This window comes from Molothrus aeneus, chromosome 19 (genome assembly GCF_037042795.1).
Source record: "Molothrus aeneus isolate 106 chromosome 19, BPBGC_Maene_1.0, whole genome shotgun sequence".
Lineage (NCBI taxonomy): Eukaryota > Metazoa > Chordata > Aves > Passeriformes > Icteridae > Molothrus > Molothrus aeneus.
In genome coordinates, this window is record NC_089664.1 from 7,199,146 (window position 1) to 7,226,836 (window position 27,691).

At 40.1% G+C, this 27,691-nt stretch overlaps 1 protein-coding gene across 1 annotated transcript in view; it reads right to left on the minus strand.

The window, feature by feature from the left end:
- Positions 1 to 27,691, minus strand: part of MED27 (mediator complex subunit 27) — an 84,862-nt gene that overhangs the window by 13,471 nt on the left and 43,700 nt on the right. The window contains exons 4-5 of the mRNA XM_066563105.1: positions 14,541 to 14,634; positions 4,328 to 4,435 (exon numbers count right to left, since the gene is read on the minus strand). Of these exons, the coding sequence (XP_066419202.1) occupies positions 4,328 to 4,435; positions 14,541 to 14,634 (202 nt within the window). The remainder of the gene's footprint in view (positions 1 to 4,327; positions 4,436 to 14,540; positions 14,635 to 27,691) is intronic.

The following is a 27,691-nucleotide window of genomic DNA, read 5'->3' on the forward strand; positions in this document are numbered from 1 at the left end:
AATGATTCTGTCTGTATAAGCAAAGCTTGAAAAAAAAAAAACCCAGAATGGCTGGTCTTGTTTTACTCACTGCAAGCTTAAAACTTCTGCTCTTTCACCTTAATTTTGAAAGTATTTAAATGTATGAGAGGGAGAACCCAATTTAGGGAGACTTCAGCAGAGACCACGTGAGGCTGTCATGTAGGCACCTGTCAACCTGCACAGCTCAATGTGTGAGCACACAGCAAGATAAAGCAACCTGGAAAATGCCATGTCAGCTTTCCTGGGTAACTGCTGGTGTGTCACTGTGCAGCTCCACAACCAGGAGAAAAACCCAGATTTGGGGTTTTTTTGCCAGACTTGCCTGACTGAAGGAACAGAGGAGTCTCAACAGCTCTGCTGTTTGCACTTGTCTCTTCCTTTTCTATTCCCAGCAATGTAGAATTTGCTAAAAACCAGTGTATTTTCAGTAACAAAGGATGACTGCTCTGATCAGACCAGTCTCCCAGTGATGGCCAGTTCTCCTTTTTTAAATACCACTGAATACATCTGGTTGCCCCAAACCCCCCTCTACTTGTGAAAAGTCTTCTTCCACTGAATTTCACTTTTTGTACTTAAAGGCCTTTCCAATGTGTGCAGTTTGGAGGGTGACTCAACAGACCCTCATCCAGTTATTTAAGTGCAAAGAAGATTTTTCCAATGTCCCTTCTTCAGCGTCCCTTACAGAAAAGAGGCACTTCAGCATTGCCATATTGCATGTTAGCACCTAATTTCCCATCTCCCTGTTGTTTACAAATATTAAATGTTTCCTAGGAATACATAAGCTAAGTCCCAAATCAACAATGACTGTGTAAACTGCTCCCTGGAAAAATTATCACCGCCTACTGTGTTCCTGAGGGTTCTCCATATTTCTGTTATTTAATAAGGATGATACTCACTGATCTTTTTCTTACTTTTTTTGTGTGCTTTTCCTTAATGCTGGTGCATTTTTCATGCTATCAGGCTAGCAACTGAGAAGCCAGAATGGTGTAGAAGCCTCACTGAAGTACCTTCCCAACAGCATCTGTTGTGACAGGGAAGGAATTGCAATGGACTTGTTCCTAACTGACTGCAATCGCTCATTCCCAGCAGGCACAATAAGGAAAGCAAATCATTGTGAGAGCACAATCTTAATTCTTATTCTCCAATTACCAGAGTAGTTAATTAGTGACAAAAAAAAAAGGAGCTCACTGTTTGTCAATATGTGCTCCAGTTGGCAAAACTAGCAAACTACGCATTTATTTAATCTTCCAAGCCAAATTTGCTCATGATTTAAGTGGCTCCAACTCCAATTCTACTTCAGTCAAATGAAATGTTCCTATTTATACCTAAAACAGAGACCTTCAAGTTTGCAAAATCTCTGGGATGCCCACTGGAATAGCAAAGTGCCACGTAAAGGTCACAGGTTGGTGCATCCTTGCAGGAGCAGTGACACAGCCCAGGGTTGGACACAAAGCTAAATGAGTAGAGAACAGACTCCCCTGCAGACTGGCTTAAAGCAAGAAATAAGCCAGGTGTTAACAGCAATGCTCTGGAGGAGCAGAACTGCTCCCTACTGACAGCAGGCAAAGGTTAGTGCCCCGTGCCCAGAGCTGGCCTTGGCAAGCCCTGCTGTCCCCTGGCAGCAAATGATGGCAGAGGAACAATGTGCAGCTCCCAGGAGAGTTCACCTTGAGCTGAACAGAATCCCAGTGCCAGATGCTGAGTTTCAGAAAGGAACTCCTTACTTAGCTTTTCAGCATATATAGCATTATTGTATTTCAAGGGAGCTTCAAAGGAAACTGGATTCATCAGAGAAAACGAGCACACCCAAATGAAGTGTGACATGGGAATCCATCACACACTGTCAGTGCTCTCTCAGCAGACCATCATTTCACTTCCATGCAGAACTTGGGGTGAAGAGGGGCTGCTGCTGGAGCTCTGTATTTATATGCAAATATACAGGGACTAGAGAGCAGCTGCTTCTGTGGCAAACTGGTATTTAAACCTGCCTATCTGAAAAAGGCAAATTAAAATTAAGCAATTTTTATTTTACTACTTCTTAGGCCAATCCTCCACCCTTTGAGGAAGAATGTCTCACCTGGAAAATGGAGCTGCACTGTTTCCTTCAGCAGCTCAGCTCCTGGCCTTTCCCAGAGAACAGAGGTTCAGACTCAGAGCTGCTGAACTCTGGGTCAGCACACAACGTGCTTCTGTGTGCTGAAACACAGTTATCACTTCTGAAAGGAAAAGAAGTCTCACCTCATTATAACATGGCCTATGGGTGCCAAATATTCATCTTGATATAATGAACTTCTTATTTTAATAGGCTTCATAATCAGAAGAGAAAGCTCCAGAGACAATGTGAAACATGGAGGTATTTAGTGCTGTTACTGGAACGGAGAGTGCTGGTGGATGTCTCAGGAACAGAGACCCTTGCACCCTGGAAAGAGACCTGAGCTGAGCTAAGGCCGTCAGGTCCTGTTAACATCTCCTGATGTGCTGAGGAGAGCCAGATGGAGAGTGTGCAGGCATATGAAATCTCAGGGTTCAAGCAGGGTGAGCTGTTCACAAAATAAATCACTTGTGGAAACAGGTAACACTTGCTGTAGTAGCTGCTCTTCAAGATGTGCTGCTGCAGGCAAGCAAATTCTTGAGGAGCACCTACCAATGATCCTCTCTGTTGTGTTTATCAAGCCAAAATAACCAGCCCAAGATTTCTCAATGGCTCTCAGAAGAGTGAAAGCTGAACCTTGGGCTGTTGATGTGCTGGTACACTGCAAAAATGTTTTCTCAGCAGACGCTATGAACACAGCAACTGAGGTCTAAGGTGATAAATCAGAAATTCAAGCAAAGGCTTCAGAGCTTAGAAAGAACTCAGAGATAGGGAGATGCAAAACCTAAGCAAAACAAGACAGATTTAAACTGGAACATTGTGCAAACATTCTAAGTCTTTTTCCAGTTTTGCATTTCCAGTGTGCCTGCAGTGGGATCCCAGTTTTCTGCCATGAAAACAGATGGTAATGAAGTGCAGTGCTGCTGGAGAGGCTGTGACCTATTGTACCTGCAGAGCCCCTTGTGGCAGGAAGGAATGATGAATCTGACTCCATGTTCTTGAAGGCTAATTTATTATTTTATGATACTATATTATATTAAAGAATGCTATACTAAAACTATACTAAAGAATACAGAAAGGATACTTACACAATGCTAAAAAGATAATAATGAAAATTCATGACTCTCTCCAGAGTTCTGACACAGCTTGGCACTGATTGGCCAAAGAGTGAAAACAACCCACAGCAGAAACCAACAAAACAAGCACCTGTGAGTAAACAATCTCACATTCCTCATGTGAGCACAACACAGGAGAAGCAAATGAGATAAGAATTTGTTTTCCTTTTTCTCTGAGGCTTCTTAGCTTCCCAGGAGAAAAATCCTGGGTGAAGGGTGTTGGGGAAGATGGAACAGGAAAGCCTTCTAAATATGATTGCCTGGCAAGATTTTGAGAATATGGAAACTATAAGCAAGATTGAAATGAAAGCAAGCTTTGAGATACCTCAGTTACTGAACAACTGGAAAACAATGGTGTGGCCAGCTGAAGGTGATCCCCTTTTGATAGAAGAACACCCTCTGCTTGCAGACAGCTCCAAGGGCCAGAGCAGATCCTACCAGCTTGGCAGAAGGGCCCAAAGAGGAGTTTTTAGGGTTTAAAATGTAGCACAGGATGGTAATGTAATGATTCTTACAGGCTGTATGTAAATGCAATAGGATTTGTATCTTGTACTAGATTGGTCAGTGAGAATTAGAATATTCAACACAGAAGAAGATTTATTGTATTGTAATGGGAACCTCGCTCTCTTATCCTCTTCTACTCTTTACCTCTTTTACTCTCTCATCCTTTTTACCACATTCTTGCCTTCTCTTTCTTTACTTCTCTGTGCCTGGCAGCTCCCAGCAGGGCCCTGCACCCAGGCCCCTTGCAATAAACCCCAAGTTCCACCACCTGGCTGCAGAGATCTCTTGTCTCCGTCCATCCCCACCATCCTACCCCTCGTCACTTCTACAGAAGGGAATTTTCAGAGCATGTGAGTGCCCCAGTGCCCCACCTTGTGAATGGCACAGTGCCCCACCTTGTGAATGCCCCACCTTGTGAGTGCCCCATCCTGTGAGTGCCCCAGTGCCCCACCTTGTGAGTGCCCCAGTGTCCCATCCTGTGAGTGCCCCATCCTGTGAGTGCCCCATCCTGTGAGTGCCCCATCCTGTGAGTGCCCCATCCTGTGAGTGCCCCAGTGCCCCACCCTGTGAGTGCCCCATCCTGTGAGTGCCCCACCTTGCCATCCTCAGTGTAGACGTTCTCGCTGTAGCCCTTGACGATGGTGCGGTCGATGAAGAGGCTCCGCATCACCACGATCACCTTCAGCACCTTCCCCAAGGTCACCTGGGGAGAGCAGGACAGGGACACAAACGAGCTGAGGGTGAGCTGATGGTGTCTGAATTCGTAAGACCAGCGAGTTAACAGCTTAAGTTGATGCAATTTCAGTTTTCAATATTTTATAGAGAGACCAAAATAAAAGTTCCAAAAGCAGTGTAGTGTTATGAGGAGGAGAGATAGCATAAAGTGCAGAACAAACAAACATTCATTTGCAACTGAAAATGTATGAGTTCACAGAATTCCCTTGTGCAGACATGACACTGCCAAGCAATTCTCTCCATTTTATTAACACCACAACTCAATAACTTGTCAAAAACAATGGGCAAATGTGATTATTTTCGATGAATTTGATATTCTCCAATATAAGTCCACTTAGAGAAAAACAATTTGAAAGAGGAATCGGACTCTCCTAATGCTAGCTTGTAAAAGCATACCGTGAGTTTAATGGAAAACATTTTCTGTCCAATAAAAATGTAAAATTATTTCAAAGGAAACTACAGCTTAAAGTAAAAATGTTACATTTTCAAAGGTTTCATTTCCTTCTGTGAAAGTGTTAAAGTGCAAAGAATAAAACTAGTATAATGGAAAATACAGAGGGTCAGTCAGAATATAACAACAGAAACAAGCCTAAATTATATTATTGACAAAAATACAATAATGAAGGCATTTTAATCTAAAAATCAATTTACATTTCAAAGATGAAGTTGTACTTCAATACAGTTAAGATGTGTGTCTAACAAGGATCTTGTCTTTGTATTTTGTTATGCAGAGATTATTAGAGAGTTTTTCCTCACCCACAAAAGCATAAAACTGAGATAAAAAAGAAACAATTAGCTCATTTTAATATTTCCCAACCAGCAGCAGCTCATTTTCTGCCAGTGTTCCAACATTTCATCCTGTATAGATTAACACCCACTAAAACAAATGTGTTTTTACTGCTGACCTCAGCAGACGAATCCACACCTAAAGAAACCAGTCAATATGCACCTTTATTGATCTGTTGGATGTTATTCCTTTGTAACTTCTGTTAATGACTGCTGCCCATCACCTTGTTCCAACAGCAGCAGCCCCAGCCTGAGCTGATTTAATCAGTACAGAGCAGGACAGAGCCACAAACCCTGGACAGAACTGATAGCAAACCTTTGGCACAGAACAGGGAGAACTCCAGCAGGAAAGAGTTTGAACAACAGGGCAGGACAAATTCACAGCAAGAGAAAAGGCAGGGAACAGGAAGGGAAGACAATGAGAGCCATCAAGCAGCCTGCCAGGCATAATGCTGCAAGAACATAAAAAGTGGATCAGAAGAATGGGTAATTTGTGAAGGAAAAAATGTGAAAGGCTGAAGGACAGGAAGTTGTATCAGGGCCTGAGCCATGCACACACCAGGAACCATGAACATGTATGGAAACACCACGTTGTGCTGTCAGGTGCTGTGAATTTTGGTTTAAATGCAGTATTCTTGCCAGGGTACTCTTAAACAAGGTCTAGTTGGTCCTCATATACAAAAAACTGGCAGAGTTATTTCAGCACCTGGCACTCTATTAATTAAGTTAGAAATGCAAAGTCATTACCCAGAGGTGCCTAAGCTATGATGCTGATCATCCACTGGAATCACAGAGTTTTGTCATAATTGCTAAGAGGAGGAAATGAGTAAACTTTGAGAAAAGTTGCCAGCACATTAAGAGTTAACAGTTTTCAATTTATTTTTCTGCATTATTAAAACTGGCACTTCAGTGGGATATTGGTCTGCTGAGAGAACAGACTCTTATTTATAACTTCACACTAGGCATCAACCATACATAACAAAATGAAAAGGAGGAAAAGGAGACATTTTAAAGAAAAAGAAATCTTAATGGAAGAAGGATAAGGCTGCCCTACAAACACCCAGACCCAGCTTTCTGTATAATATTTCCTATCCCCATTGCCTTCACACACTTTAGTTGATGCTCCCTTCTTTCCTCTTTCTCTTTCCATTGTGCATTCACAGCACCTCCCATTGCTGCCAGGTAGAAATAAATCTGAGGTTGATCTGAAGCTTGTGTGGGATGTTCCTGAAAATCCTCAGAGTGAACAGTGGAACATAGTACAGTGAAAAATCCTGTGTGTGGCACTCCAGCTTGCTGGAATGAACTCACTGCTGGCCTCAAACCTCCTCCCACCTGCACAGATGCTCCTGCATTAGCTCCCTGCCCTTTCCAGGTGATCTGACTTCACACCTTTCCAGTGGTTCATTCCCCCCTTCCAGAATCCATCACAGCACTGAAATGTCACATCCTGCACAATGTCCAGGACAGGACCTTGATCAGCCCCTTGCCTGACCACAGAAATTCAAAATTCCTGTCTCCCACATGTGTAAGGAGCTGTGGAAACCCAGCTGTAGCTGGGTACCTCAGTGAGCTCCCTGAGAAAGATCCTACAGCTGCACTCCCCCTTTAGAGGGGCACCCAGGCATCCTGGAAATCCAGACTTGGGCTGGGTTGGTGCTGGGTTGTCTGAATTAGCTTTTACAGTGCTCTGGTTCTGAAACAAAAAACTTCCCTCTTTTGTACCACTCTTGTTTTGACAAGAGATTCCTGCAGATTTTACTCTGGCTGGGAGAGAGATCGAGACATGGAGATGATTTCTGTAGGACTGTATCATTAGTCAAGTCTGACAGAAGCAGGAATTTTGTAAAAGAGCAGCTCAGAGAAATTACAGTTCATCGTTTTGAGAGCACTGAAAGAATGAGGGTAGTAGTACAAAGAATGAACAACAGCCTGTCACCAGACTGGAGGATGCTGTGAGACGTGGAAGCCACAACTCTGCTGCACAGCTATTTTCAGGGTGAAGCACATTCCATATTGTACACACAGCAAATGCAATAGCCTTTCTTTTTTTCCTCCAGTAATCAAGATTCATAACTATTTCCAGGGCTTAATGTTTTTGTTCAACTCTGCTGTATTTTACAAACCATGTTTTTCAGCAGACCATTTTATTCCAATCCCTGCTCAACTCGGCTGCTTGGAGGCCGTGCTCAGAACAGATCTATGTATGGAACATAATTTACACTTACAGTCATGCAGCTGTGTCCCTCCAGATCACCTGAAAGAATGTAATAGGAACACTAATGCCTTTGGTAAACCAGTAATTTGATAGTTCTACTCCAAGCTCCAAAAGTGCAGATCTCTCCTGGAGGTCCAGACTCACCCAGATGGTCCCTATTTAATGGGCACTGAAATGTCCCTGCATTTCCACAGGTACCAACAGAGAGAAGTTTCCTTCCTTGTTCAGAAAAAATACCTTTCAATTGTGACAAAATGGCAACAATTTCCCTTCTAAGCCAAGTTTTCCTATTAAATTTCAACTTCTCCTGTCGATATCCTGTTAAGACAGCACTTGGCTTTTTAATATTTTGCCTGAAGGATATATGCCAACTCGTCCTTGATGTAGAAAATTTTAATTCAAATCAATACATGTACAAGGTCACTTTAAAATTCAATTAATATGAATGAAAAAATATGCCCCACAGTTCTGTGAGCTGAAAATGGAACAGTTGCAAGTTAAATACTTCTGTAGCTTCTGTTTTGGGCTGTGTAATAACAACATACTTCTAACTTCCTTTTAACTAAAGTATACTAAATTCAGACAGTTAAGTTATTCATAAATCCCCTGCTTCCTAAAATGGCAAACCCAAGAAGAAGGTAGGACAGGCAGCTGATTGAAATCTGCAATATTATGCAGCTTTTCTGACAAAGACATATAAAATAAAAATCTTCTTGAAATATCCCAGTTTTAAAAATATTTTGTCTATCACCAAGATAAATCTCAAGGAGCATCTGACAGACACAGTATGCCAAGAAAGGGAGAGGGGGAAACAGAATAATCAGGGAGAATGACTTAGATAATTTCTTGTAAGACTGCTAAAAAAAGGTCCCATTTAACACCAGTTATAATTATAAAAGAAGAAAGTACCTTTCCAAGTAAGTCAAAATCAGGGTCCACATGAGTTTACAAAATGGAAAGGATCAAAATCAATTTACCATGCCAGAACTCTGCCTGGAGGAATCAGTTTGAATTCCCCCCTTTAATTTTGCCTCCTCACTGAAACTAGTATCAAGTGAAAAGCCCTTTTATCAACCATTTAAGCAACACATTAGCAAATGTTCTTTCTTAAAATTTAAGTTTGATATCAGGAAAATGTATGCTGACAACACTGAGCTGCCATACTTTGTGAAATGAAAAATTCCCAAAGCTGCAGATTTCCCCTCAGCATTCCAGGGAATTTGCTGCTGATTTGAGCTGCAGATGCTCTGCAATGCAGAGCTAAAAGAAAGAAAACATTATTTTCAGTTAACATGGGCACCTCCCCACTTCTATAAAAAGGAGCACAAATGTGTGTGTGGTTTTTATTCACCTCAGAAATAAGGCAACATCCAACCAGAGATGTAACCAAGCTACAGATTTCCAGCAAAAGGCCAGACACCTGCTCCTTGCCATGGAACCAGCCATAAGCTCAGCCTCCCACTCACAGATCCTTCTTACTAATCAGTACAATGCATGGAAATCGTATTTATATATGCTGGAAAAAAAAAGATTTTGCATTAAAAATAAAGTTTAAAAAAAAATCCTAACACACAGACTTTCAACTAGATTTTTTCCTCTCATTTTTTATGTCTCATCTGCTGCTGGTATGGCTGCTTTTTCCCTCACATGCTCATTATTCTTTAATGATGCCTATTTGTAAATAGCAAGATAAGATGCAATTAAGCCATTAGAGTCTAAATAAACAAACATACTAATTAGGTTCTTTACAAGGATTTCTTTTTTTATGCAAGGGCTGGAATTTACCTTTCATTAGTCTAACCTAATTGCAATAGTGCCTGATAAAAAGTCAACATAAATGAAGGACTTTAAATGCTCCCACCATATGAAGGATGAGCTGGCTCTTTTCCCTCACCAACGTTCCCATTTCTCTTAATAAGGCAAAAAAACTGGCACAGGAATATTGTTCAAAGGTTCAAGGACAGATTTTGCCAGTGGCCAGTCACACTTAGGGAACACTCACTCCAGTCCAGCATTGCTACAGAAGATGAAATGGATTTTGACTTTTTTTTCCTTTCTAAATTAACGCACACCAGGAATTTTACAAGGATGAAAATGATGTGTGATCTTCCACAATATAAATCTATGGGAATATCAATACACATCTGAGAGCTTTGGGCACAGTAACCCTGTGGAGGGAGCAAAGCTGAGGACATTTCTCACAAGTTTTTATCTACTTTTTTCTATTTTTGTTCCCTTTTCCCAATGGAATCTTCCTCATCTTCCTCATTCTTCATTAGACAAGCAGAGAACACTTCCCAGTTTACTTGCCAACTCTTGTTCATGTACTTTGGTAATTCAAGACATCCTTCCCTGCCCATGTCACCTCAAACACTGACTTAGTGCCCCTTAAATGCTGATTTTAATGCTTTTTAAATGCTGCTTCTCCATCTTAAGGCACAAAGTGTGCAGTCACTGTGAGCTCAGGAGTGATTCCTTAAACACCATCCCAGGTGTTCCCTTCAACACCAAAACCAAGCTACTGCCTCCAAGGCAGTAAATCCCCAAATAATTCATCCTACAGCCCTAAAAACCAGGTGCCCAAGCCACCAAAGGTGACCAGCAGAGCTACATTCCCTCCCATGAACCCACCTGCATTTATCCCTGAGCACTGCTCTCCTGATAAACCACCCAACAGGGAAGAAGGAAGGAAGGTTTACACTGCAAAGCACTTTGGAAATATGAAATTGTTTTGGAAATAACAGCACTGAATTGTTTCCAATCAATACAGCATCAATACTGATTTCAAAGCACTTTGCAAATTCCTCCCCACTCCTCCCAGGTCTCCAACATCAGGGTCTCATGCACAGAAATCAGTCTGGTGCCTTTCTTAATGGGCAAATAATAAAATTCAGAATCCATTTTCCTTATAAAAATAATAATGGTTTTATGTAAAACACTAATAAACAACAATGAGACACAAGGAATTATTCAGTTTCAAGGAACAGATGTCTGGCCTATTTGCAATTAATACAACCCACTGCCACACAATCAGCCTGCTGCAAATGCTGGGAACAAGATCTGAAAGTTCAAATGCAAATGTGTCTGGTTTTAAGGAGAACGAATAAAAACTCTGTAAAAACCTGCTTGTATTTTTATATGACAGATCTATTAAAAATCTAGGCAGCAGTATAAATTTATAAAAAAAAATTTAAAAGCAAAAATTTGTAAGGTAACCTGGAAAGAAAAAAATCATGATTTCTGACCAGAGTTTGGCAGAAACAATTCAGTTTTTTGGGTTGGAAGTTACTTGTACATATCATTATGCTTTAGAAACACAAATTACAGAAAACAGCTCCATTATCTGCAAAAATATTTACCAGTGCTTGCAATTTCTGTAGTAGTTCTTTACAAATATTTGGGATAAAAAGAATTTAAAGAAAAAGTAGTTCCCAGATGCAGATAAGAAAATAATCTGCTTCTCCAAGTAGGACTGGCTGGGTACATGGTGCTAAGGAACTCAGATTTCTTAGCTGGAAAAGTAGGGCTGGAGTTCACTGCCTTCTAAAATCTTTCTGTTACTAATGAATAAATTGTACACAGGATTTGTTTCACACAAAAAATATTCTGAATTTTGATAATGGAAACAAGGTATGTGAAACAATCACTAATTTGATTATTACAGTAGGAAAAATAATATATCTAGGAATATGACTAATCATTCAAGAAAAAAAATCTAGGTATTTTCATTAATGAAAAATTAGTTAATGTTTTCTTAATACACAAGATAAGGTTTATCTATTTACAATTCCTGGCATTTCACCAATAAAATCCCACAAAAAACCTTAAGGAGTCCACATTTCCCTGTGCTGCTGCTGGAAATTAATTTTGCATTACAGAGTTATTAGAGCTGATATAATTCTATGTTTAGTCTATTTTCTACATAGTGCTATTAAAAGATTAATTGAAAAATCACTGGTGAAGACTGGGATTAAACAGCACCTTGAAATGCCACAATAAACTGCTTTTAAAATCAGCTGAGGATCTAACACAGCTCTGAAAGGTTTCAATTATTTATGTGTTTGGCCTGTGTAGCATAAATCCAGACTAATGAGGTACAATTGCTGTGTATAAATCTGAAGCATAAAAACCCTCCTCATTGTCTGGAGGCAGCAGTTCATTTTTCTCACAGGAATTTGCAGATTCTGGTCAGGGAGAACCCAGCTGAGCACGAGGGTTATTTGCCAGCAGAGCTTGACCAACAGGCTCACACAGCTCCTAATTATTCCAGAATTACTGGGGTTGGAAGGGACTTCTGGAGATCATCTCATGCCACCCCCTGCCCAAGGGAGGCCCCAGCTGGAGCACAGGAACACACCCAGAGGGGCTTGGAATGTCTCCAGAGAGGGAGACTCCACGTCCTCCCCGGGTGGTTCTGCCACCCTCCATGGAAAGAATTTCTCACAGAATATTCTGAGTTGGAAGGAACCCCCAAGGATCAAGGGGAATGGCCCATAAGGAGATCAAACCTGGCACCATGCCCTAACCAAGGGAGCTCATCTCAGGGTTCTTCCTCGTGCTGAAGTGAAACTTTCTGTGGTTTCTTTTAGTTTATGGCTGTAACTCCTTCTCCTGTCACTGGGCACCACTCAAGAGAGTCTGGCACTGACTTTACACCTCTTGGAGTTACTGACAGGGATTGCTGAGATCCCCTCTCATCCTTCCCTTCTCCAGACTGACCCTGCCCAGCTCCACAGTGTCTCCTCATCAGAGAGCTGCTCCAGCCCCAAATCCTCTGGGTGCCCCCACAGGACCCTCTCCAGCAGCAACTTGTTCTTCTTGAAGAGAAAGACATCTCCTTGAACCACCAGATGAATCTTGGTGGTGCAAGTCCCACCTCTACAGCTAAGGACATCAACACATTTCCATGTGCACATGAAGTTGTAGAGTCTGGGGCTGAAACTTTCTCTCTTGGGTCTTTTTCCTAAAGATAACTTGTTTGGCAAAGGCCCCGATGTTTCTTGAGTTTCAGAGAGTCACTCAGACCTCCCTTCCCCTTCTTCCCCATCTCCCTCCAATAATTTACACATTTTTAAGATATGCATAGTGCTTACCAGTGCATTTGAAGATGAATGCACGGGTTTTCTCTGGTAGATAGAGTAATTGTATTTAAAGATGCCATGAAAACCAGACCTTTGCATCAAGGACCTTCCTAAGACACCAGGTGTGCTACGAACAGCCCAAGGATGAGCATGGTTGAGATTATACAGTTAGTTAATTAACTCTGGGCAAACAGTTTGGCTGTGAAATATTTTGATAAAATGAGCATTATCTGGAGCCTTTGGCACTGAGGTAAACCACACTTGCAGCAGGGGAGCAGCTCCAGATGTAGCTTGGGCTAAGTTCAGAGTGAGAAATCACAAGTGCTGAAGAAACCTCCCTCCTTCTGGGGGAGGTGCTCTTCACACTGCCCATCCCTCAGCACCTTTTCCACTGAAGGATCTGTGGCTGAAAACAGCAAAAGCTTTTGTAGCAGTCAGGGCCAGATGGAAAGTGCCATATTGGCAACATCAACTGAGACAGATGGGGAAGAGGGAAAACCTGGCTAAAAGCAAAAATGATAAACCCATCACACAATCACACACAAAAATACTTTAAAAACAATCTTTTTGATCTCTGATCCAAGGAAAATATGCACACCACTGGTTCAACATGGGGCTGGGATCTTGTAGGAACAAAAATGTCCTTGATTTAGAAAGCAACTGCCACATGGAATTCACTGTTACTGCTGCTGGTGAAAGGCACTTCCTTTAGTTACCACCCAACCTTGTTCCTTGGCACTCACATCCAAGATAATTTACCTTATTTCCTAATTGTGTCTGAGTCTTGAAAAACATAATCTATTTCCTGACCACCTCAAAGAGCCACCAAAAGTGGAAGGTACTTCAGTATCCAAAGAAGGGCTCCAGGAAAATGGAAAGCATTTCAAAGTAAGGAAGCAAAACCAGACATTTTTTTACAGCAAAACAGATAAAACACGAAGTCAGCTTAAGAGGAAATGCAAAAACTTCTAAGACTTTTAACTTCTTAAGACTGCACTGACGAATTCCATTCTTTTCTGGAATATATTTTTCCACTTGATGAATCCAACAATTGCAGATTAAATGTTTTAATGCCAGCTGTTTATTTTAACCTCTGACTCAGTTAATCTCTTGTGAATTTGTGGCTGTTCAAAGAAAGTTAATAATGACATGTTAGACAGTTGATTAATTAAAACTAAATACAATTAAAATACTTAAAAATTAAAAATAATCACAGCAATAGGGAAATTTCCATGAGAAATGTGAGATGGAAAAGACTGAACTGGCCTCAGTTCTTCATCTGTGCATGTGGTGTATTTTCTAGTTTTATTTAAAATTTGGCAAAATATGTGACTTCTGCCTTTCCCTAGAAGGAAATCAGCATCCAGCTGCCACACCATGGATCCCTCTTCCACCTAAAGTCTTAAGAGCCTTGAAAACTTCTTTTGCTGTAAGCACAACAGCTGCCTGTAAAAATGGATGTGAACAATAGGTTTCTCTGCAATGAAATCCTGCCTGGTCAGGCAGAAATAAGTCGAATGTATTGGACTTGTTTATCTCAAATCCAGCCTTTACTGCTCATTTACTTCAAAGGCAAATTCTTAACTTCATCATATAACAGAAATCCACTGACCCAAGAGCAATGTGAACAAATTTAAATCATATTGGTTTCCTTCTTCTTTTCTTCTTGACAACATTCTCTTCCTTCTTAATTATCATGATTAGGATTCACTCATTGCCAAGTCTGCCAAAAACCACAGTGAATATTTGAGTTTTGTGCTCATATTTCTACAGTCACATTTAACAATAAAGCAAGAGATCTTCTGTTTAAAGGGGAAATTATTGTTATCACTTATTTGCCTAAGAGCAAGAAAGATGCTGCATTGCTGTGGCAAATGAAGAATGATATGTTTCTGGGGAAAAAAAAAAATCTTTAATACCCTGCATTTTTGGGACAGCAATTCAACCTGTGAAGAAAATTAACTCAAGGATTAAATGTTTCAGCTTACCAGAAGCATTGCAGAGGTTCCATTTGGCCGGGAGAGCTGGATGGACATTTCAGGGAACATCCTGTCAATGCGACTGATCACATCATCAACGTACCTACCAACCAAAGCACACAGCAGCATCAACACAGGGGCTCTCTCACACACTCACATTATCCAAACTGTGCTTTTAAAAAACATTTGTCCTTTTTAGGAATTATCCTTTGAAAATGATCCTTTTAAACCGTGTTTATGGGACTTTCCTGGACCAATTTCTCTCTGATACCTGCGTATTTTTCAAAATCACATGCAAGAAATAATTCAAAAAGTTGTTAAGAGGAAACAAACCAAAGCCCTCTGCAAGTTGTTTTGAAAATCAATTATTCTGCCCTTAAAAACATGCACTCTTAAATTTCAGTCCAAATCTGTCAGCTTCAAACTCCTGCCATGGTATTTCTATACTTTCTCCTCAGGAGGGTTGAAGGACACATGATTACAATTACTCCTCCAGTGCAGGAATTCACAGGCTGTCATGTCCTTACTCTCTCTTTGATAAACTTAACAGATAAAGGTTTTATCAAAGTCTTTGGATGATTCTTAGGGGTGTTTTTTTTCCCTGAACCTTTCCAATTTATTTCATGCACTGGTGACTCTGAAATTGGCTGGTAAATTCCAGATGTTTCTCTGGAGCAATCAAACACAAAGGTAAAACAACATCCTTTCTGCTGGGTGTAATCCCTGTTTCTGCAGGCCAAGGTGAGCTGGCACACAGTTGTCCTATTCCCTGGGATCAAATTAAGAACTGACCTCCATTAACAGTGAAAAGAACCTTACAGAGACTTGTTTCTCAGGACACATCACCCCAAGCCATGGACATGCCACTCCAGCCATCCCTCTGAACACATTAAAATCCAAATATTTGCTTTAGCAGAGTTCCCAGGACAGTCTGTATCATCTGTGCACTGATCTGTCCCCATTTACAAACTCTGCAACTTGATCAGATCCATGAATGAATTTGTAAATAAAACTGTTTTCATGCTAATCCACATACCTGCTCTGAAAAAAGAGACTTTGGGAAAATTGGTTGCCTGAGTTAGATTAACAGTAAAACTCAAAAAAAAAAAAAAAAAAGCAAATTATTTCCCTTTAATCTGCTTAAACAAAGGCAAAAAATGTTGAATTCTTGCTCTTCAAAGTAATTAATTTCTATGTTAGTGCTAAAACCTCCTGAACAACAATGAGGTGCTATGCTCCAATTGCTACTTTGCAAAGGATTAAAACAAATCAAATCAGGAAAGCTACACCTCCTCAGCTGGTAAAGTCAGCTTTTAAAAGTAACCAAAGAATGAAATGAGTTATGACAATTTTGGACAAGAACCTTAATCCACACTTGCCATTGTGCAGAAGAAAGTTCCCCCATTCACTGTAATGACTCATTAACACTTGTTGCAGATAAGAAAAGCCAAAAACATCCAAAAGCCAAGAACTTCCTCAGCACTGGGAAAGAGGAGGCACATCAGCCACTGCTCCAGGAGGACTCAACCACACATGGAGGGCACAAACCCAGCTCATTTCAGACACTGCTGAATCCCAGGCTGATTTCATCCAGCAGGAGAGTTTATACTGCTTGATAAATGCCATTACTCCAGGCTCTGCAAATAAATTAATCTCTTGCTTGTGGGGGACCAGGGATGACTGGCTGTGGTGCAAGCAAGGAGAGATTCTGTGGTTCTGAATGTAGATTTGTGCATAGCTTAAGTTTTGCAATTTGCCAAGCTTTAGGCAATGAGAAGTTACAACAAACAAAATAAAAAGTTGTAGAAATTAAGACATTGGCATAGTCAATGCATTAAGGAAGGAAAATTCAAGTAATTTTAAATCATGTGAACAACAGTTGGACGTGGGCACTTAATCTGCTTACGTCCTTCTGAAAATCCCAGTGGACATGCACACTCATCCTTGGAAAATGGGATCCAGGCTGGCTGGAGGTAATCAATTCTTCAAAGTCTTTCTTAGATAAGATTATTTTTAAATGTAAAACTTGTTTTGACCACAAGACTTAAAATCTGACTCAAACCCAACTTGTACTACGTGAGCAGTGTAAGGCAGAACAGGGCATTCACAGGGTTGTGGAATCTTCCCTTTAAATGAAATCACACATACAGCAAAGCAGAAATCTCCTAATTTCCTTCTGAAAGCACTTAAAGGTGACTTACTGCGACTTTTTGGGCTTAGATGCCGGTTAATTTTGTACCATTTTTCATAGATCAGTTGACAGAAGAAGGAAAATGAAAACCATGTGCTCCAGGACATGTGATGTTTTACTCTGGCAGCTCTGTCAGGACCATCACACAGGGAACCTTTTCCTTCTCTTCTCCATCAATGGGATGTCAGAGAAGATCCCAGACTAACAGGAGAAAATGCATTGATGTGTGCAGCATTGCTTTGTGCCCCCATGCCTTTTTTCCAAGTAGTCATCAGGCTTTCCTGAGCATTCATCAGAACAAAGATTCTTCCAAACATACATATATAATTACTCAATTAGCCTGACTGGATTGTGTATCAAACACAAACTGACAAACAGCCTTTTCTAAGGCAAAATTCTGTAGATTTACCCTTCTGAGAGGACATTTGGTAAAATATCCTGTGAAGGGATGGACACGAGAAATCAGATGCAGTGAAGTAATGTAAAAGTGTAACTGGTGATAACTTCAGAGAAAACTGAGGAACACATGTTAAAGAAGAGATAAAGTGCACTCCCAAGGCTGTTTGGAAAGAGGGTCAGAGAAAAAGCCACTGTCTGGAACTTATTTTGTAGAACTGAAATACAGACATTTACTGCCAAAATAAGCACTTACAAAATTTACACATCTCTGTCCAGTTTTAGCTCAAAAATATGATAGTTCCTATTTATGTTACAGAACCTCTTGCCCAGTCTCAGAGAAGCAAAGCATTTGAGGATGGAGAAAAGTCTAATTTTACTTTGCCAAAAAGCACTTCTGACGTCCTCTGCACATCTCAGTTTTCTCCTACATACAAAAGATGATGGTTGGAAGGAGCATTTACAAACCCAGAAGAAATAACACAAAGTGGGGAAAAGCAAATGCCAATAAATTTGTTCAGACATTTGGCTTATTTTAATCTTAAGAAATTAATGGAATTCTCAGAATTAAATACAAGCTGGAATTTCATGTCCTAGAACAGGCATTGTTCCACCTACAAAGGGCTGAATAGTGTGTCTAGACAAATTCCCTGTTGCTTCTCTGGGATGCAAAGGTTGTTCAAAAAGGTCTGAAGCCAGACTGCAAAAGATTGTACCCAATAATCCCCATTTTACAGCACAGAATTTAAACTCTTTATAGACAGAATTTCATATTATGAACTATCCTAGGTCTCAAAAACATTTAACAACTTCTCAATGCAACATCCAGAGTTAGTCCCATGCTATTTAAAAAGACTTTAAGTAACTTCAACACCTGCAGCCTAATCCAGATCCCTAAGTGCCTCCTAATCCAGATCCCTGAACATCCTACTCAGAAAAGAACAACAGGCACAACCAATAGGTCTTCACCTCATTACACCTTATCAAGTACTAAAACAATTTCCCCAATGTAATTTTACTGGTCTGGGGGAAAATTTTTAAAACATCTTCAACAGAAGGTTTGTACCAACTTCCTCATCTCATTTTTTCTTCTTCTTTCCTTCATGACACAGGTTCACGATTTTTCAGGATGTATTAAAATTGTATTTCAGATACAAAATCTTTACTTAAAAAAAAAAAGGTAATATTGTCATTCAGGGGTTTGCATCTGAATGTGCAGAGCCAGCCAGTCCCATCAGATGCTCTCAAAGGCTGTCAACACTATAAACCAGTATTTTTATTTTAATGTAGAAGAGTTATTTTTTTCACAAACGTGCCAGATTAATACTACAAAAGTCAAAACAAATCTACTTCATGAACATCAGCAATGACTAAAATTAATTCAAAATATTACACTTCAAATGAAGCCTTGTTATGAACATGCAGGAAAGAAACTAGAATAAAGGAATAGAGATATTAGTTGAAAAATCTCTGCTATTTTGCTAGTAAATGTACACATAAATCCTTTAGTCCCTATTAGAGAAACAATGCCTGGGACATGCAGAAGACACCTTTGAAGCCAGTTAGAAAATACTTATTAGAAAGGCCTAATTATCTATGCAAAACACTCACTGACAAGTTTCATGCTAAAACATCAGGTTGACAATGTAGAAATAATTCAGGAACCATTTTTGTAGATAAATGGTCTTGTACCATCTCTTTGATTCACATAAAGGCCCCCCAAAAGACAGCAATATAGGAATGTAATTCATTATAAATGCTTTTCAATTCCACACTGGACAGATGGCTTCGCTCTCTAATGTGACCTCTCTTTTTGATTTTTTTTTTTAATTTTTACTGGATTAGATCCAGCAATCCAGTGTTAGTGTGATGTTTAACAGCTTAGACAAGACTTAAATAGCATTTTTCCCACACAGTGTTTCACTTGCATGCTGTTCTTTTTTCCACCCAATACAATTTAAAAATTAGAAATATAGGCATTAATAATAATAATAATAATTTTCTTTTGGAATAAAGAAAATTTTGCTAAGTGATCTTGGGAAGATGGAGATAAAGACAAAAGGGGTTAAAATACACATTTGTAACATGAAAGAAGTTATCTTTCCTATACACTTAGCAGAAAACACCACACATAAGACAAAAATAAACTCTACAATTCTGTCAAATCTGGATTCATGATATTTTGGAGAGCAACAGGGGAAACTCTCCACACATCCTCTCACTAGCACAGTATTTACTTGCTGACAGATTTTTTTTTTTTGGCTTTCAGTTAATATTTTCAACCCAGTTAATAATTTCTTTTCACATGTGTGATATTTCAGAAGCATGAGCTGGCCCTGCTGCACATGTTGGGTTGGTTGATGGAGGCATCAGGGGACAGCGTTTGCCTGCACTCATTCCAAGACCTATGGAACAGCTATTTTTGGCAGAACCAAGACTCAATATACAACTTAAAACATTTTAGCAGCAGCAGAATTTAAAATATTATAAACTTACAAAGAAATTTAATAGTTTTCAGGCAGGCTGTCTGGAAAAAAATAGTATATTTTAACACATAGAGAGTAATCACAGTTCTAGTGTGATTTATTCATCATGGAATTTAAGTTTTAATTTGATTCAGCTACCTGCTAGGCAAGTCTCTGCAGGTAGCAAATTCAAGTTGATAGAAAGCTTTTCAGAAGCATCAATTAACAACAGTTATTAAAACAGTGACCTCTGCCAGCTCTGGTGAGATGACACTTCCTGCTTGGATAGGCAATGAAGAGCGTGAAAAGAAATCCAACACCACTCACGCTGAGAGAGCGACTTCACGTCTCAGGACTAAATTAGACAGCTGGCACCATCCCTGACATCTGTACAACAATCCTGGAAGTCTCTGCCTCCTCTCCCAGATTCTACAGGTTCTGTTGGCTTTTTTTTTTATTGTTAACACAGGCTCTTGCTTTTCATTTCTGCAGAACCTCTATAAAATGCTCACGGTTTCCTGGCTCCAGTACTAAATTCTCTTGTTTTGAGCAACTTCTCCAGCTATGAGTTTCCTTGCCAGGCTGTTTTCTCATACAGTTGTTAACACCGTCCTCTTGTCCTTTCTAACAAACTGCTTCAGCAGTTTCCTCTCTCTTCTCACCCAATTTCCAAGTTTCTCGTGGTGGAAGATTCCAGCCAGGATCCTCTTGGCTCCTCTTACTCTTCCCTTCTCATCTGCACATTGACTTGGTCTCTGCTACTCCTGCAATGCCTCTGTTCCTGCTGTAAAATCTTTATTCATGACACATCAGAAAGGAAAAATGGTCTTTCAAATAACTAACTGACTTCTAACTACCAGGAGGTGAGGTGAGAGCAAAAGGAGCAAATCTGAGTTGTGCACATTTCTTCAGTCTTGGGGCTAAACCACAGAATGAGCAGAGTTTCAGCACTGGAGAGTAGGAATCCACAGGTGTGGGAAGAAGCCAGGACGTGTGGGCTGTAAGGAACTGATTTACTGATATACCTTGAACAAAGATCCTAAGGAACAAATTTGCTAAAATTTTTGCCCAACCCCACTCCACTCCACCTTCAGAGGGGTGGAAGCACTGAAAGATCCAAACCTGAGATAAGGCAGACTTCCGCTGATTCTTAAAAACCCTCCTGTTTTCAACTTTGCTATGGATGTTATTTTGGTCATAGAGGAATTATGCTTTATTACTGAGTGGATGCAAAAGATTAAGTTAAGTGCTTAAATAGTCTAGCAGTGTTTACACATAAACACAGGGTGGTCTGCTGCAAAAGCATATGCACACAGAGCTGTATCAAACACTCACCATCTGCACTTCTCACTCACAAAAGGCCAAACCTGGTACAGCACTTAAGGACACATGTGGAATCGTTTGGACAGCTCTCCAGAAGCCAAGACAGAGTGTTTAAGGGTTGGATTTACAAAGACATTTAGAAACCTGAGGCTGTGATTCAACAATTTTCAGGCTTCAGCAGCAATAGTGACATAAGGCACTGACACATCCCCTCCTGCACAGCATTCAGCCCCCTCAGCTGTGCTGTGCTGGAGGAGCTGGAGCTCACAACTGAAAAAAAAAGCATTGGTTTAAATCTAAACCAGTTTCATGATCCAACTCCCTGTGTGGCTGCACACACAATTCCTGGCACTGCACATCATGGGCTAGGGCTGCTGCACACTGGGGTCGTTCTATTACAACAATAAAATATTGGTTTATGGTAAAATGTTGTTACTTAAGAGGCATTGTTTATACAGCAAACACAATTCAGAATTCCTCAGTGCCACCGTGAGCCCACTGCTAAGAGATGTGGTGCAGACCTGCCTGGAATGTCCTCAAAGGTCTGAGCTGACAGTGATGGCACAAATGAACAGAGGTTCTCCTGCTGAAAGCCTCTGGAATGCAAACCTGCTGCTGAATCAGTCTCTGGGCATCTGCACATTTACATTAAATATGAACAAACAGCTCTGTAACACACTCTGTAACACACTTTATCAGTGCATACTTTGTTTTTTAATACAGAGCAAAAAGACATCTCTTACAATGCTGAATTCCAGTGCACCAGCTTAAAAAGCATTAACTTTAATAAAGAAAACTTTAAGTTACAAATAGAGACCTTGCAGTCCAATTCCCAGGGCTATTTTATTATAGTATTGAAATAGCTTTCTTTGTACTTATGTGGAATGCTCTTCAAAATGCCTTTAATTCACAGCAGTAATCATGAGAGGAATATGGATATTAGAATGTGTGAAAACTGGTTAACAAAACAAGCATGCATCTACTTTACAGTCATCACCAGGATCCTGCCTGAGCCTGCACTGGTCTGTGCTTTATGAAAAAGAAAAGCATTAACTCCTTTATACACACCTTGAGAGGAAAACCAGCCCTCCCATAACCATTCAGCATCAGTGGTAAAATCGTTTCAGAGCCAAAATCCCACAGCACAAATGCACTGTTTATATTTCCACTTCATGAGACATGATGTTGCACCACAACAATAATAATACTGTTATTATTAACAAGAAATGCTAAAAGGAGGAATTTTCAGGGTAAGAATCAGAATTATTACATTAGATGGTTCTTGAATTATTCCTAACTTTTCAAGCAATTTGTGCCCCACACATCAGCCTAAATTTGCACATGACACAAACATTTCCATACAGCAGAGCTGTGATAGAACTCCTCAGGAGAAACTCAACCCAGAGTCCTTTAAAAAGGAAAAAACAACATTTGCACACACACAGACCTGTCTCATGGTGTTCCAAAGCTGGATAATGCCCCCACCCTCTCAGGGCTCACCTGGGGTTGCAGGGTCAGTGTTGGGAGGTGAAATCTCCTCTCCTGCACTCCCAGTCCTGCAGGGAGGGACAGGGGGTTCAGCTGATGCTGACCCCAGTAAACACCAGACCCTGCTTTGACAAGGGCCTCAAAGGAAGGCACAGAGTTCAGTCCTGCCTCGAGGAAATGTGAGGAGGGGCTGGGATGGTTTCTTGCTCAGCCAGATTCCCAGAGGAAGTGAGTGGGGCTGTTTCCCATCTGGGAAAGGCCCCACTGTGTGCACTGACCCCCTGATGGGACCCTGACACCATGCACCACTCCCCACTGCCACTGAACTTGAGTTCAGCCTTCTCAAGCCAGAATTCATTATTTTATAACATGTTATTTTCAGCTCTGCTGTTGAAGATTTACTGCAACAGCAAAGCCTTCTCACTCTCTTTCTTTGTGCTTTATTTCTCCCTCAACAGAGCAGAAATTACAGTACTTACCTCCTTTTATGAACAGCAACAGATGATGCATGATACCTATTATTTATTCTATACTTATGGGAAGCAGAGAGATTTTACCTTTGGGTGCAGTGAGTGATGAACAGGAAATACAGGATGTTGTGCCCAGTCAGACCTTTTCACACCCTGGGCTTGACCATGACAGGCACTGCTGGCAGGAAGAGATCTCACTGATCACTTCTCTTAGGCACATCAACTCCCTGAACTTAGTGAAGGCATCACAAATTCCAGAGGCTGGGAGGAAGGGAAGATTAGGGATCTAACTCTCTGGAGAGCAGAACAGACCATTTCATACACAGGACTAAAAATACACAGAATTAGCATGTCAAGACTCAAATTTTAGGACTCATCAATAGAGTTCAAACAGCCACTCCAAAAAAATCATCCACTTTAAGGTCTAGAGCTTTTGTTAAAATTATAAATTGTGATAGAAACAGGCAAGTCTTAATATCACTAGTTCTAAGGGTACTTCAGATACTTGATATCAGCCTTTAAGGATCCTTAATATCAATTTGTTCCGTAATTAAGAGGGAAGCAAAGGTGAAGAAAAAAGCAGAAAAGATGAGGTATAAAAGTTGCACAGCCTACTGCAATTTATTACACAAGGTTCTACCCATTTCAACTTTTGTGATCACTTAGTTTAAGGTTTCTTGAGGGAATTTCATAATTAGTCCTGGTTTTTAGCTCTTCAGAATGATGATCTGACCAAGTACTTCGATCTGCCTGTGATACTACAGAGATAAAAATCTATCTTACAACTCAGAGTTTTATCAAAAGACTCCTTCAAGGTCATCTTCACACTTCAGTAGAAAAACTGGAGATAACAAGAACAATTAGGCATTTATAAACTCAAGACTCTCCCAGTACAAACATTTAGGGGAGAGAAGCCCTTCAAAACACTATTTTATAAAAAAAAAATGCTTTCATCACTTCTTCCTCCAGCATGACAAGCTGTTCCTTAGGTTGAGATTTTTTATAGGGCTTATGGAAATTAATTGCGTGGCTTCCGCTGAAAGTCAGCATGGGGGAGGAGGGCGAACTCCCTGGAGGAAACTCTCTGAGAAAAACTCTCCTTGAACAAGAAAGTTGGTTAAAGAAAAGGGCTCCTCATGGCTGTAACTGCTGGGCTTGGTGAGCACAGTGCTCAGACATGGCAGCAAAGTGACAGCAGAAATTCACTGCTCATTTCTGGCCATTTCCCCACTCCTGTAATCAGATTCCCTCTCATTTGTTATTTCCACTCACACAAGGATCACGTGCAGCCCCAGCAGAGATCACACAGGTTTTAAGTTCACTGTGGCTTTTGAAATGTTGGAGCCTCTGAGCTGGAGTTTAAAGTCTTTCATGGGGCTGAGAGCTGGACTAAAGCCAAGTAAGTACCAGAGTAAGAAATAAGAAATTCAGAAGTGTAGTCCTGTAGCTGCATTGCTTGATATCAACTGCAGAGCTTCACTAAAAAATAAAACCTAAGCTAGCATTAATGCCAAATATATCTAAAGTAGAATAAGCCCTGCAAAATTACCATGTCTGGTGCAATCTAGGAGAAAAGCTCAGCCTACTAAAAATAATATGATTCTGTTTATGTAGGCAGACTAAGAGAGGAAAGTGCCCAAGTGAAATCCAAGGAATGAAGATCTCCCAAGGTAAGCACAAATATTATCATTAACACTGCCTAGCTTAGCTTCAAATACATTTCCCAATCCTCTTCATGAATATCGAGCTCAAAACTTGTGAAGAGCAAATTCCTTTAAGGCACATCAAGTTGGTTATTCAAAGTAAAGAAATTCCAAGTTGTCAGATAATTTCTAATAGTAAATAATACAGATTAAAAAAAACAAGGACAGTCTATGCATCCACAGTCCCTTATTTAAAAAAAAGAAAAACTAAATCCTGTCCACTGTAATGTGACTGAGTGGTACAAAATAATCCACCTGTCCCAGGGTCTGTACTTGGCCAAAAGCCAGGGTTTGTAGTCTGCCAAACATCTCCAAAGTGCTGCTAGAGAAGGGCCAATAAAACATTTCTTGCAGACCCTGCAGACAACATGAGCCTGCTGAACCCTTTCTGATCAGCAGCCCCAGTGTCTGGCCTGTCTGTCAATGCCAGTGGCTCTCAGCAGGGAGTGGTTTATTATTCTAATAAGATGCTCCAATGAAGAGAGGGTCAGCTCTGAATCACTGCCATGAGAAGATTTAATTAGATTTTTACACTGACTAAAGACATTCCCTGCACACACACTAAATTTTAAATATGGAGATAAATGACAGTGTCTTTTAAAGCAAGGTTACTTTTGTTTTCTTTCTGTTTCAAATTCCCTATTTTTCCTTTTCTTGAGATAGCTGTTTACATTACACATTTATAGTGTCCAAGCTGAAAGGTTTTTGTGAAAGAGTTCAATAATTTTCTGATTAAAACTCTCTGGGCAAACCTGAACTATTCCACCCAACACAGAGCTCTAAAATTTCCTGGGGAAAGGTCTGAAAACCCATACCCAATTAAAAATTAGAAAAACCCAACAAAACGACTCAAATTTCTTCACCAGGAAGTAAAACCTGCAGAACAGATCGATATTGAATACATGCACATTATATACCAATGCATTATTGTTATTAATATGCTGTTTTAATTAAAAATATACTGGATAAAGAAGAGAAAGAGGCTCAGCTGTATCTGATCCACACAGCAGCAAACTACCTGTATGAGGAGACAGAATGTTCATTAAGGGTAACCTCACATCAAAGATTTTTCTAAAAGCCACCAGAGGAACGCTGAAGTCAAGCACGAGGGCCAGAGCTATTAGGGCAGTTTCAATCATTAGGAAACCATTATCTCCAATCCATGCTGCTACCAGGATCCAGGTTCACCCAGTAACATGACAGCAAATTATATGATTAATTAGCTCCCACATAGCTACTGTCAGTCAACCAGTTGAAACTGATGCCCTACAGAAAGAGATAAAATATCACCCAATGGTAGCTACTGGCTGCACAGACCTTCCTGCAGTTACATCCCAAACATCAGTGAGTTTGCAGGTGTTTTAAGGGAGCTCCCCAGCCATGCTCACTTTGTATTCACTACCCAGTGCACAACATGCATTTCTGTATTTGATTTCTCTTTCAGCATTTAATTATTTTCACCTTTTTGCCTAATTGCCATCATCAAGTTTCCTGTAGATTCAAAACATGAACTACACTGGCATTCTTCTAATGGCACCTATTCCTAAGAGCACTTCATAGTGCTTCTTTTAAAAAGAAGACAAAATATTTGCCTCCTTTGGCAATTTGGTAAAAGAAACAATGAGACAAACACTACACAACAACTCTGAAAAGGATGATGGGAAAGCTGGAAGAGAATGCTTAACTGAGAAGAAAACAAATGAAATTACATCCACCAGTGAGAACTTCCCTGCTCTGACTGGCGTCCTGCACCCCATCCTACCAGCTCAGTCAAGTGGTGAGGAGTCAGCAACAGCAAAAATAAAAACCAAACCCAGGAAACAAAACAAATCTCTCATTTTGTTCTTTTCAAGGGTTTAAAAAAAACCCCAAAGGACACGTGTGTACAAACATCAGCCAGTATTTCAGCAGTTAGTGCTCCCTGACACCTGGAGAGGCTCTGCTCACTCAGAGCTGAACTTTCCTCAGTACATCCTCTCCTTCATGCTCAGGAGAAGGAAGGAACTATTTTTTTAGGAACTGAAAACACCAGGAGTCAACAGTGGAGACCTCATGTGAGAGAAAACAACTTCATCCTTGAAACTCTCCAAAATAAACTAGAGCAGGTTGAGAGATAAAGAAATGTTGGAAACAACCTGAAAATCTAAGGACCATCCAATAACCAGGTTCTCTGTGTACTTTCCTCCCACCAGCATTTTAAGATATCTTGAGAATTTCAGCAGAATGTATTTGAGAGATTTGCAAAATGCAGACCTTTAAGATCCAGTATTTATTTACTGACACTTTAACAAAGCAATTAATACAAAAGCAAACTGTTCACTGGAATTAAGAGTTTTTTGGTGGAGGGTAATGCCTAAGACACCAAAAATTAACTGGCTTTAATACATACCAGCACAGAAAGAGATGATTCAATCATGGCACTGCTGAGAGATGCAAAAGAGCAGGACAGAAAGAAGGACATTACAACACTCAGGCTTCAGTATCAGAATCTTTATCCCTATTGATGACTTAATAAAAAACTGAAGGAAGACAGCAATTGTAGAACAACAAAAAGAAATTAGTAGCAGCAGATAATATTTTAGTTGTACTAGCAAAAATTATAATTGATTTTCTGTCTGTGGTGTTAAAGTTGCTATCTTTGCTCTGAAAATAAATTTTAATTTTAAAAGCAGAATCACATGTTAAAATAGTTCTACCTGGCATTTTCTGTCCACAGGCTCATTTTACAAGAGGGATACAGGAGCCACCATTGCTCTGTCATGTCAAGAAATCCATTTCACTTCCCTAGGAATACCTAAGATTAGAAAGCATTAAATTTGCTTATCATCTGTTACACTGTAAAATCAGCTTGCTGAAGAAGAAACCTTTTGTTTAAATGAAGAGCAACTTTCAAACTAGAAAAGATCACAGAAGCATCAACATAGAAACTGTTTTTAAGCCAAATTTCAGATTTAAAAAAAATCATGCAACTATTACTTTAAATGCCAAGCACTCCTCCTTGTAGCACTCCCTTCAATTATCTCAGCTTCTCACTGAGGGATTTTTAAGCAGGCTACAATAATCTACATTATTACTTAATGTAATTTCTTCAAAAATATGTTTTCTCCTTCCATCAGCACTGCCC